General features: G+C 50.8%; 1 protein-coding gene and 1 non-coding gene across 2 annotated transcripts in view; both read left to right on the plus strand.

The window, feature by feature from the left end:
* The window catches only part of UBAP2L (ubiquitin associated protein 2 like), a 41,879-nt gene that overhangs the window by 26,988 nt on the left and 2,237 nt on the right, over positions 1-12,654 (plus strand). The window contains 11 exon segments of the mRNA XM_032845204.1: positions 29-218; positions 928-982; positions 1,401-1,575; positions 1,902-1,974; positions 3,649-3,844; positions 3,924-4,012; positions 5,349-5,402; positions 6,014-6,095; positions 6,851-7,068; positions 7,548-7,653; positions 12,159-12,226. Coding sequence (XP_032701095.1) covers positions 29-218; positions 928-982; positions 1,401-1,575; positions 1,902-1,974; positions 3,649-3,844; positions 3,924-4,012; positions 5,349-5,402; positions 6,014-6,095; positions 6,851-7,068; positions 7,548-7,653; positions 12,159-12,226 — 1,306 coding nt within the window.
* LOC116859715 lies at positions 5,799-5,935 on the plus strand. Its single transcript, XR_004381201.1, has one exon. It is a non-coding gene; the product is annotated as a small nucleolar RNA SNORA58 (small nucleolar RNA).

A 12,654-nucleotide genomic window follows, 5' to 3' on the forward strand; every position in this document is an offset into this window, starting at 1 on the left:
TGAGATTTTCCTTCTGCATTCCCCACAGTGAATCTTCATCCACAATTTCATCTAACCAGAGTCAGGAGTCCGGTTATCAGAGCGGTCCAATTCAGTCGACAACCTATACCTCCCAAAATAATGCTCAGGGTCCTCTGTATGAACAGAGGTCCACACAGACTCGACGGTACCCCAGCTCCATCTCCTCATCACCCCAAAAGGACCTGACTCAGGCAAAGGTAGTGGCTTTACAAGTCCCTGGGCTGTGGTTAGGACAATATTGGGGAGAGTGTCTTCAGTGTTAGAGTTTTACTTCTTGATAAATGGTGCTGGGATACCTCAGAAGTGCAGATTGAGAAGTTGGAAAAAGCACATTTCTGTGGTTGGTGATATTAAAAACTTTTCAGCAAGCCTAGATATTCAGAGCCAGAAACCATTCTCTTTGCAGTAAAGATTCATTCTTTGTAGTAGAATCAGTGTCAAAAAATGGTTTTTCTGGGAAGATCTGAGTTCTAGACTTCTGGGTGTGTACCACTAGACACCTTGCTGTGTCTTGGCCCAGTGCGGGGACAGCATGTCCCAGAGGTACTGTGGAGTGATGGTCAGATGCAGCCAGCACACTGGCTGGTTTGGCTGCACTGTCGGACTTCCCCGTCCTCCCCTGGGGCCCTAGACTTAGGCCTTTGCTGTGTCTCTTCTGGGTTTGGGGTGTCTCAAGCAGGTTGGCGGTTGCCTTCTGCCGCCGTGGGTCACACGGGATTGGCGTACCTTGTTTTCGTTCCATTTTAAATTCTTGTCATTCTGTTGGGATAGTCCACATTACGTTAATTCTTCGGTCAGCTTGCAGAATTCTCTGAAAGATTTGTTCGTGGAAATTAAGCTGAGTCAGTGCTGACTGGGCCTGTCTACTTGAGCTTGCTTCTTACTCCTCTGTTGTTTTTGTACCAGAATGGCTTCAGCTCCGTGCAGGCCCCGCAGTTACAGACCACGCAATCTGTTGAAGGTGAGTGTTCTTCAGGCCTTTTCCTCTATGTTGTAGTGTTTTTCCTCCCCCTCAGCATTTTTTGCTTTTCTTGGATTGTAGTGAGAAGAGCCCTGGCCTTGGTCATAGTCTTGATTTGGTTCTGCCTTGCTATTTAATACCAAACAAACTTAAGTTTCCAGTTTCTCTGTTTTAGAATAGTGATAATACCCTTGGTTCCCTTAATTGCATAAATGAGATCAGTGCCCTGAAATGCTTAGAATCTAAAAAGAGAGAGAGAGGGAGAGGGGGTTACCTAAACACACGGAGTCCATTATTAAATAACTCACACTCTTAGCTTGGGGACAGCCTGGGACTCCCATGACTAGGAGTCGTCTCTTTACTTCTCATAGACACTCCTTTCCTCTGACGAGGTGAATTATTTATTCTTTATTTCCAGGTGCTACAGGCGCTGCAGTGAAATCTGACTCACCTTCTACTTCGGGCCTCCCCCCTCTCAGCGAAACGGTGTCTGCAGCTTCCTTACTGACAACAGCCACTCAGCACTCATCCTCCTTGGGTGGCTTGAGCCATGGCGAGGAGAGTCCAAATGCTACCACCACGCAACACAGCAGGTGATTTGGGTTGCGCTGGACGTTGGGATTGTGCGGAGCAGGAACAGAGCTCTCTGCCTCAGCTCTCCCTGCTGCCTGGCAGGGGCCACATTAGCGAGGTGGACGACCTGAAAGCTACGGGAAGTAGAAGCAGAGGAGGCCTGTCCTCCCTTCTCAGCAGCCGCTCTCGCTGTGTCTGCTTCCTCCTTTGGGCTGGTCACTGCGCTCCCCGTGATCTCAGGTCTCCTTGGCCCTGTATTCACCTCCTCTCCTCACCCCTGTTCCTGCCGCATGCTCCGGGTCCCGTAACCACAGCAGTGTGGCTGATGGCGGCCTCCTCTTTGCAGCCCCTTAGCCACGCAGCAGAACACCCTTTCATCATCCACATCTTCTGGGCGCACTTCTACATCTACTCTTCTGGTAAGTGTGATACTGCAGAAGAGGAAGTGTGGTTTTCTTAACACTTCTTAAGAAGGATTCTTGGAAATCTCTTCAGGGGATGGCAGAAGCAGGAGAATCCATAGGTGCTACAGAGCTGTGGGCCAGTTCCCCAAACCCCCTGAGTCTTTTTTTTTTTTTTTTTTTTAAGATTTTGTCTATTTGACAGAGAAAGAGATTACAAGTAGGGCAGAGAGGCAGGCAGAGAGAGGGGTATGTAGGCTCCCTGCTGAGCAGAGAGCCCAATGCAGGGCTCGATCCCAGGACCCTGATATCATGACCTGAGCCAGGGGCAGAGGCTTAACCCACTGAGCCAGGATCCCTGACTCCTGAGTCTCTATGTGACTTTTTGTTTGTTTCTTAGCACTGAGGTGGGTGGGACTTTGTGTGCTCTGACAAGTGCTGTAAGAATGTCCCTTTCCGGGGCGCCTGGGTGGCTCAGTGGGTTAAGCCGCTGCCTTTGGCTCAGGTCATGATCTCAGGGTCCTGGGATCGAGTCCCGCATCGGGCTCCCTGCTCAGCAGGGAGTCTGCTTCCCTCTCTCTCTCTGCCTGCTTCTCTGTCTACTTGTGCTCTCTCTGTCAAATAAATTAAAAAAAAAAAAAAAAAAAGAATGTCCCTTTCCCATTCTGGCTGTTGTCATTCCTTGGTCTGGGATATGCCACACATGACTGCTGAAAATCATCCGTGTGAGTCTGGGCATCAAGCTTTGGATCAAATCGTTAATTTTAGTCTTGTGATTTAGAGCAACCATTTGTGGAATTAGGCTGATAGGGTAAGGAAGTTGCATTCTGGGCAAAGATGTCTGGTTTGCCAGGAACCTGGGGGAAGACGATGAGCGCTGAGTCTTCCTTCAAAGTCTCTTTTTCCTTAGACACAGATTCATCAGAACTTGCTGAACTAGTGAAGGAGAATGTGGGAGGGAAGACTGGGATGTATTTCTTTGACTTGAACAGTTCATTGGCCAACCAGCACTGGTTTCTGGGGTGTTGGTCCCCGCTTACTCTGCTGCCTCTGACGAGGGTGATGTGCAGTGGGTCTGCTGTTAGCCACCCCTGCCTGACGAGTCTTGGGAAATGGGTAGCTAGAGGGTAACTCCTTTGGCAGAGGGCACCCAGGATTCAGCCACAGCCTTTTTTTTTTTTTTTTAAGATTTTCTTTCTTTCTTTCTTTCTTTCTTTCTTTCTTTTTTTTTTTTTTTAAGATTTTTTATTTGTTTATTTGACAGACAGAGATCACAAATAGGCAGAGAGGCAGGCAGAGAGAGAGAGAGAGGAGAAAGCAGGCTCCCCGCCGAGCAGAGAGCCCGATGCGGGGCTCGATCCCAGGACCCTGGGATCATGACCTGAGCCGAAGGCAGAGGCTTTAACCCACTGAGCCACCCAGGCGCCCCGATTTTCTTTATTTATTTGACAGAGATCACAAGGAGGCAGAGAGGCAGGCAGACAGGGGAAAGCAGGCTCCCTGCTGAGCAGAGCCCAATGCGGGGCTCGACCTCAGAACTGTGGGATCATGACCTGCGCTGAAGGCAAAGGCTTAACCCACTGAGCCACCCAGGCGCCCCGGCCTCAGCCTTTTTAATTGGGCAGCTGCACTCCTGGCCCGTTTTGCTAATCACTGTTTTGTCCTGTCTTCCACCGCTCCCCCTTTTTTAAGCACACAAGCGTGGACAGTGAGGCGAACCTCCATTCTTCCTCCAGCACTTTCTCCACCACATCCAGCACGGTTTCTGCGCCTCCGCCTGTGGCCAGTGTCTCCTCCAGTCTCAGCAGCGGCAGCAGCTTGGGCCTGGGGCTCAGCAGCAACTCCACCGTCACAGCCTCAACTCGGAGCTCGGTTGCTACAACTTCAGGTAGAGGGTGGTTGGCGCTGCTCTGGGACAGGGACGAGAAGTGAATGTGTGACAGGGTAAAAGTGATTTCTCTTTCTAGGAAAAGCTCCTCCCAACCTCCCTCCAGGGGTCCCGCCGTTGTTGCCTAATCCGTACATTATGGCTCCGGGGCTGTTACATGCCTACCCGGTAAGTGAGACGGAAGTACTTTCTGCAGACGACAAAGACGGGGTGGCTGCTCTTGGCGGCTGTGGCTTCAGGGGGAGCCTCTGAGTAAATACCGAATGAACGAGTTGTCATGTGTAAGCAGACAGGTTTTTAATCTTTGTCGTTTGGGAAGAACTAATCGTTTCTAGAGAGGAAGGGATAAACTGAGGCCATTTCTCCTGTTTTGTATTTTGTCTATGAAACATGGACTCTCAGCCTCTGAATCTAAAGGCCAGAGAGTCCGTCTGCAGTCCGTCCCTTTCAGATTCTCTGAGAACTATTTTCTCTGGTTGGATTGATGTCATGTCTTGGAGGGTCTTTGCTGGCCCTGACCAGCCAGCTAGAGTTCTCTGACCTGATCTGGGACGATCTGAGAGCGACAGACAGCGGTAGCTTTTCCCCCTGCTGTTTCTTCTGTCAAATTTGTGGATGTGGTGCCTGTTAAGATGAAGGGTGTTTATTTTGAAATGTTTAAAAAGACACGTGTTTTGCTCCTCAGAGCGTCCAGGTAAATATCATACAGAGGAAACATCCAGTAATGTTTTATACTTTTTTTTTTTTAAGATGTATTTATTTATTTGAGAGGGAGAATGCATGAGTGGGAAGGGCAGAGAGAGAATCTTACGGAGATTGAGTGCTGAGCACGGAGCCCAACATAGGGCTCAGTCTCACGACCCCGAGATCACAAACCAACCCAAAACTGAGTTGAACGGATGCCTAACTGTGTCACTCAGGCACCCCTACACTTCTTTTTTTTTTTTTAAAGATTTTATTTATTTATTTGACAGCAAGAGAGAGGGGACACAAGCCATGGGGAGTGGGAGAGGGAGAAGCAGGCTTCCTGCAGAGCAGGGAGCCGGAGCCAAAGACACGCTTAAATGACTCAGCCACCTGGGCCCCTCCCTTACACTTTTTAACAATAAACATACCACCTTAGTATCCATACATTAGAGAAAATAAAGAGTAAAATGTGAAACCTTTCTGAAAGAGATAAATCTTAACCCATGTTTTCGAAGGGGTGACAAAGACTGGTGGGATAGAGAGTGAAGCCGGCCACTCCCACGTAGCTCCTGTCTGTCTCACTGCCTGGGCAGGTGGCCTGGTTGAATCAGTGTGGCTTATAGTTTAAAGAGAGTCTGAAAACCTTTCGTACATCACTTAATCTTTTTGTAGTTTACTTCTTTCCTCTTGAAGGAAACTGAAAGAACTAATCTGTGTCGTATTATTCCTAAGAATGACTTACCATGTTTCTTAGCACCTTGGGCTGCTCCTGTGGTAACAGTTGCTGTTAATACTGTAACACGCTTTTATCTTGCAGCCACAAGTTTATGGTTATGATGACTTACAGATGCTTCAGACCAGATTTCCCTTGGTGAGTACGTGTGTAGAGCTTAGGAAAAGAACGAGATCTTCACCTTACCGTGGAGGGGTTCAGTTCATAAGTCACAGGCTTAGCTCTTCCCCAGCCTGCATGTCCACACACAGACTCTGATTCTCAGGCTCTGTTAGAACACAGGGACTTTGGAAGTGGTTTTAACTGAAGGTAACTTTTTGTTTTTTAATCAGTTGGGATTTCTTTGAAGTGAACAAATTTTAATGTGATCCATATCTCAGAGTACTTGGGAGCTTTCTGGGTGCTTTTTCTGTATGCGTCAGGTGTTTTGATTTACAGACGGCAGTCTCTTTTCCAGAAGTAGTAGACTGTTAGGTATATACGTGAAGGTCTGAGTGTATCCTTGGTTCCGATGGCCTTGATGTGTTTCCTGGTGGGCATACCCGTAGACCTTGTCTGACTGTGCCTGTGGCCAGGCGAGGGGGACAGTGTATGCGAGAGTAACTTGGAGTTGGTGCCAGCTCTAACCAGCTGAATCGGTGGCTGGGGAAATTGCAGCACTCCCAACATTGTGCTTCTCACCCTCTGTTGTTACTCCTGCTGGGGACTGAGTGGCATTGAGTGTCTGCTCTTTGATTTCTCTCTTCTAGGATTACTACAGCATCCCATTTCCCACGCCCACCACTCCGCTGACTGGGAGGGATGGTAGCCTGGCCAGCAACCCTTACTCTGGTATGGCTGGTATGGGGCCGAATGAAGGGAGAGTGTGTTGGGATTGGTGGCAGAAACCTGATTAATAGGGGGGGGGGGACTGTAAGAAGGACCCCAGTTTTCGCTTTAATTAAGACCTTTGGCAGAAGGTATAGAATGGATGTGATGAATCAGGGTGGGTGGATCTGGAATGCTGCAGAAGGTGGACATTTCCTTCTCGTCTTACTTCGCTGTCTCCCAGTGGTTCCGGGTGACATCTTGACTTAGTTTTCCCTGCTCTTCTCCAGTCTTTCCCAGAAGTGGAGTGCTTGGACTGGCCTTTCTCTGCTCCTCTCCGCTCCTGTCCCTGCTCACAGTGGCAGTCTCAGTGCCTTGCCTAGGCCATGATGCTTCTTTTTATGCCTGACCTGTCGTCCTCTTCGACCTAGCTTTTTTCCTGCCCCGTTACTGTGTTCTCAGTCCAGCATGGAGTGTTCCTCGTGGAGGGGAAGCAGGGGAAGGCAGGAAGGGGGGGGGGGGAGGATGAAGGGATAGGAGTGGGCTGGGCAGAGAAATCATGCAGGAGCTTTGTTCTCGGGGTCTGTCTCCCACAGAATTGCACAGGCAGCCGACGTTTGGCTTGACTTAGCACCGTGCTGAGCGTGCACTTGGCAGTGATAAATGTTGCCATAAAGAAACTTAATTTGAAGAATTGAACTTTTAATTGTCCTGGGTCAGGGTCTTCTGGAGTTGGGAGTGAAAAAAGCAGTAGGTCCATTTAGTCTCTCCTGTCATAGGTGACCTCACAAAGTTTGGCCGTGGGGATGCCTCCTCCCCGGCCCCGGCCACAACCTTGGCCCAGCCCCAACAGAACCAGACTCAGACTCACCACACCACGCAGCAGACATTCCTGAACCCGGCGCTGCCTCCTGGCTACAGTTACACCAGCCTGCCGTACTACACAGGGGTTCCGGGCCTCCCCAGCACCTTCCAGTATGGGCCTGCTGTGTTCCCTGTGAGTACCTGGGCTTGATCTTTCCATGCGGTGGTGGTGAATCCCAGCCCCCGGGCACTAGCCTAGCTGCCTTCAAGGCTGGATGACTTTTTAATAATGTGCGAGGAGAAACATTTCCTCTTCTGGCCTATTGCTGGCCTGGCAGAGGGAGTGGGGCTAGAATTGGTGGTATTGGGATGAAGGTTACCTATTCTTAGAATTATCTAAAGGGGATAGGAGATGTGACCCCATAGGGCTTTGTCCCCTAGACTGTCTTCATTCCTTGCGGCAACTTGCCCCTTTCCCTTCCTCCGAACTACCATTTCTTGACTTCACTGGTAGATTTTATAAAGCTCTGTAGGGAGCCCATTTCACTAAGCAGACTGGCCAGCCTATCTCAGGATGGTAGGCATCTGAATGCCCAGTCCCTGGAGTAGGACACAGTGAGGGGATGGTTCTCGGCCACCACGTGCCCTCATTTCTAGCCCTTTTGTCTTCAGGTGGCTCCTACCTCTTCCAAGCAGCATGGTGTGAATGTCAGTGTGAACGCATCGGCCGCCCCTTTCCAGCAGCCAAGCGGATATGGGTCTCACGGATACAACACTGGTAAGCGCCCCTTGACCCTGGCTGTCCGTGGTTTCTGCAGGACGTGACTGAGTGAGTTTCAGGGAGCAAGATGTGCTCGAGAGACGGGGCTGCTGAGGCATGCTGCTAGCGGCTCTGCAGTTTCCTGTGCGACTGATGGGGGTGTCTGTCCGAGCAGCAGCAGCTGAGGGGCTTGACGGAAGAGCATGTGTCCAGCACTCATAATGGGAATAGCCCGGGGCATGTGTTGCCTGTTACTGTGTTGGCTGGCCTAAACTGCGGGGGAGGCAGGGCAAGGGGCCCCAAGGTGTCACGGAGACGTCAGTGGAAGTGAGCGCTAGAGTGTCCAGTACCGGTAGGTAGCACGGAAGGCGAGGTGCTTGCTGGACGGCAGACTTGGGTGGGTTTGCTTTTCCCTCCTTTTTTCACGCAGCCCCTCTCCGTTCCTTAGCTGGGAAACCCAGGATGTGGAGAGAAAGCATGGGATACAAGTGCCCAACAGAGGGAGAGTAGGACCTTCAGATCCCTCCTTTGTATGGCTGATCTCTTTGGCAAAGTCTGTGCACACATCTGATGGCAGGAGGGAAAGGCGGGGATCCTCTGCACGGGCACTGGCCGCACCGATAACTAGTCCAGCCCCGGCCCCCGTACCTGATGTCTGCGCCCCTTCTGTAGCGGCTTCATGCACTTTCTTCAGTGACTTGTAGACAGACACAGGGAGGAGCTCGTTGGAGTCGCAGGGAGTTGGGATCGAGGGTTTTTCCGAATTCTGAGCTGTGCTGTCATGGTGATTGGGATGGAGCTGCCTCTGTGCGCTTCACCCCTGTGTGGGCTCCAGGTGGGTCGGTCGTCCGAGCTTCTCGGTGATTGGGAAGCTGAGCTGAACACAGGGGGCAATAGATCTAGCAACCACTAGCCAGGCAGACCTTTGAACTGTGTTGGAGCAACTTGGAATGAGTCTGGATTTAACCTGGAGAAATCCTGAGGCACCCCACTCCTTGTGGCTGCCCCTCTTACCAAGCAAGGTGCACCGTGATCCTTGGAGGGGACGATTGTAAGCTTTCTCACTTGGAGTGGCCCCATTCTGAGAACATTAGATTTAAGTTTTAGCTGGACCAGATTCAAGAATTTTAAGAGGTAGGTGATTGATAATATTAAAGAATGGCATACCGCATTTTTATTCCCCTTAAGATTTCAGAAATCTGCCACAACAGTCTTTTGAGCACCCCCAGTTCCCAACCCCACAGAGGGCTCTTATCATCCCATTCCTCATCAACCTCTAAATTCATTTATTTTTATGTATTTGATTCCTTTTAGGAAGAAAATATCCACCCCCTTACAAGCATTTCTGGACGGCAGAGAGCTAATTTGGCCCAAGGCTGGGGGCTGTGTTTTGTGTGTGTGTATAAATTTGCACTGAAGTCTTGTTTCAGAAACCAGACCACTGAGGAGAGCCTGCTGAGCTGAGGCCATGGCCTGCGTGGCTTGGGGGAAATGATTGGTGGATACCTTCTGGGCTTTGAACTTGCCCTTCCCCCGTTTCCCTCTCCCCCATGTGTCTGGCCCTGTCTGACCCATTTCGAGTTCAAGCGGCGCAGCCCCTCCGAAGCCTCAATGCACACCTGCTGTCGCTTTTGATTTCTGGAAGGCATGTAGTTTCACCTTGTAACACAACATTTGTAGTCTTCAATAAACTGTGGTATTTCTTTAGCTAACTCTGGCGTTCTTTCCGTGCATGTCTTTCTGGACACCAGGAGCCAATGTTGTGCTGTGGATGAAGGGTGGAGGGGGGCCTTTTTGATCAAACCAGCATAGCCAAAGAGTAAGAACCGTTAGCTTCCCGCCATGGTGATTGTATTAAGGTGGGAGAGGGGAAGCGGCCTTCAGTTTCCAGCCCTTTGACTGACTGGGAAAGAAAGCGATTTTGTAGAAAATCCCTGACGCTCCCTGCTTACTCCAGCTCCTTCACGTTTCCACCCAGCTCTCCCCCTTGCCTCTGACGTAGGCAGAGGGAAAGGCCAGAAACAGCTTGCAGTGTCCTGCCTCGGTGAAAGGCGGAAGACGTGGCGTTCAGAGCTGCTTTAGGGAAGTGGCTTCCAAGGCCCCAGGCCAGGTGGCTGGTGGAGGTGTGAGAAGTCTTTAGTGACCGCCGGTTGAGGACTGCCGCTGTGAAGCTGGCTAGCGGCAACATTGTTCTTACGCTTCGACCCCATAAGGCTTCCCAGGGATGGCGGATTAGCGTTGTTCTGCGCTTGTGGGTGTGGCTGCGCATGTGCGCGAGAGGTTTGCTTGGACCTCTCCTTGACTGGGGAAATTCTTACCCCTCAGTCCAGCCGCTACAGAGTTCACTTGTATGGCGTGAACACCATCCTTGCTTAATTGGAAACCCAGATACTCCACTCCCTTCGTATTTGTTCCCAGCCCTCTGGAGTGATTTTTCCTGTGAGTGTGACCGCACCTCCCAGGGGCTGCCGTGCTGGGAGACGTTGGTTCTTGCTTCTCCGTGCTGTCCACGTCATGTCAGTGTGGTCACCACTGCTTGGGAGTTGGCGGGGGGTAGACGGGGCGTGGGCTGTTGGAAGGAAGGCAAGAGAACTCTGAGGAGCTTTCTCGTAACTGGTGAAGGGTAAGTGGAGAAGCCAGCGCCTGGTCTGTCTCGTGCTCGCACTCAGACTCTCAGGGCTAGTAGAGTGTTCTCTTGTCCGTATCTCCAGTCCCTTCAGCCAATACCCAGACTGAGTCTCAGGACCAGAAGCTGGATTTCAGCTAGTCCAGCCTCTGGAAAGAACGAGGCCAGGTGTGGGGAGAGCGGAGGGGGGCGGTTGCTGGCAATCTAAATTCCTCCCTCCCACCCAGCTTGAGAAACAAGGTGGCTGTTCCTCTCATCCAGTATGGGGTAATCCTGGGCGTCTGCAAGGTTTTGAGCCTCTGCAGTAAAGATCAGTCATTGTCTCTGATTTCCCTCAAAAATGTTAGTACTCTTGTCCCACCGCACTCTCAGCCCCTTCCACACAAACCTCGGTGGCGTAGCCTTTTCCGTAAACGCACTGTTGTTGAAGTTACATTCATTACCCATGATGTGTACATGGGCACGTGGGGTTTGAAGAGGAGGGGGCCAGACTACCCCCGTTAGTCCCTTTATGGTCCTTTTCTTTTACCTCAGTGCCTTTGAATATAGAGTTGCTGCTCTGGAGATCGCAGTATCTTCTCATGCTCAGTTTCTGTAGTTCTGTACCTTTTGACTTGTGCTCTGGGAGGGCTTTCCAGGTTAAGGTGCCACTTGTGTTAGGAAGGTCCTGCAGTAGCTCTCCAAGGAGGGCTTAACCTTTGAGGGCTGCCTTTGTCCTTGGCATCGGGAGGATCGGGGTTCTGGGGGGGAATTTGTGGTTTGGTCACGTAAGCACAGTGGTTCTAAACAAACTCTTGCATCGAAGTGCCCCTCACAGCAGGAGAGAAGGGTCCAAGGATACAGGCTGAAAGGTTTTTCTGAAGATTATTTAAATTATCTCCTGTGATGAGATTGAATGTATCTTTAAAAGTGTGCTTTACATTTGAGTTATTTTTCCTCACATCTTGGCATAAAACTTCTCTCGTAAGATGCTCACTGATTTTATCTGATGGCTTCTTCCTGTCGCCTGACCCGTGGCCCCATTCCCAAGGGTACAGTGTGTGTACTTCAGTGTCAGGAGTAGAAATTAAAATGAGGAGTGGTACTGCTCTGCTTTCCTTGAAGTGGTACTGGTAGTAGTAGGGAGCTCTTCGGCGGGAAGCACGCAGGTTGTTGGGAGCACGGGTCAGAGCCTGTGTCCACGGAGCAGCTCAAGTTGAAAATGATGTCGGATTTTGTGTTCCACGTAGACCATAGGAGATGGCCTACGCCACCACCTTCCTAACCTCCCCCACCCCCACCCCCCATGCTTAGGCTTAAATTTCTTAGCTGGAAATGCACCTCAGTGTCCGCTCGTTAAGTTGTAAGTACCCAGCCTAGAAGAGCCAAGACTGGAGAAGCTGGGCCAGGGGAGCAGAGACTCCGAGCATGCGCCCTGCTTTTGGGGTTGGCCTGGACTGCTCCTCCAGCTCTTACTTTATGCTGTGAAAGCACGGATCCTGAGCCCAAAAGTGTCTCTTCATGAACAGAAAGAGCCCAGACTACCTGTCTTCCAGGAGCAGGACTGAGTGGAGTCTGGGTGGGTTGATTTGAAATGGACGTTAAAAGTTCAATCCATTTCTTTTTGGGCTTTGGCACAAAAGTGTTTTGAAAAGTATGTTAGTGGGGTTTGGCTAGGTTTCCTTGCCCCACAAAAAGCAGCTGCCTTGCTTTCTGACACACATACTCAGTACATACCTGGAAAGGGCAAGAGATTTGGGTCATGAGCTCTTCTCCCTCAGGACTGACCTGAGCTGGAAAAACAGACCAGACTTCCCTGGCAGAGCGGTAGCTAGAAAGGCTGCGCGTCATCTCCTCGCCGGGAGAGGGGCCTGCGGCCAGCTGAGCTAATCCTCCTGTCTGTTTGCTCCTCCCCCAGGTGTATCAGTCACCTCCAGTAACACGGGCGTGCCAGATATCTCGGGTTCTGTGTACTCCAAAACCCAGGTAGGTGCCTAGCTCTGGAGAGAAGTGGAAAGATACGGACAGAGAGGAGGTGGCGTGGCAGTGACAGAAGTTCAGTGAGCAAGCACGACCCTGACAGGGGCCCAGAAACCAACCCTAGATGAATGGTCTCTGGAGGGCAGTTTCTCAAAGAAGTTGAAATCTAACCCTCTGAGAAAAAACCAGAGAAGTGTGACAGGACGATGAGGTGTGGCAGGTCGCGGTGGTGTGTTGTGGGACCCCCTGTGTTGCTGTCCTGACTTTGTTTACCCACTGCCAGTCTTCTTGCGACTTTCCAAGGGAACGATGTGGAATGAAGGGAGACTGGTTCGCTCCGTTCTCTGTACGAACAAGGAGCAGGAAGTACTGTTTGAAGCACGGGATGTTAGAGGAGGTGTGCTGGAGCACGTCCTTCCTAGCCAAGAGCCTTG

This window comes from Lontra canadensis, unplaced genomic scaffold (assembly GCF_010015895.1).
Source record: "Lontra canadensis isolate GAN:19392208 unplaced genomic scaffold, GSC_riverotter_1.0 scaffold160, whole genome shotgun sequence".
Taxonomy (NCBI): Eukaryota; Metazoa; Chordata; class Mammalia; order Carnivora; family Mustelidae; genus Lontra; species Lontra canadensis.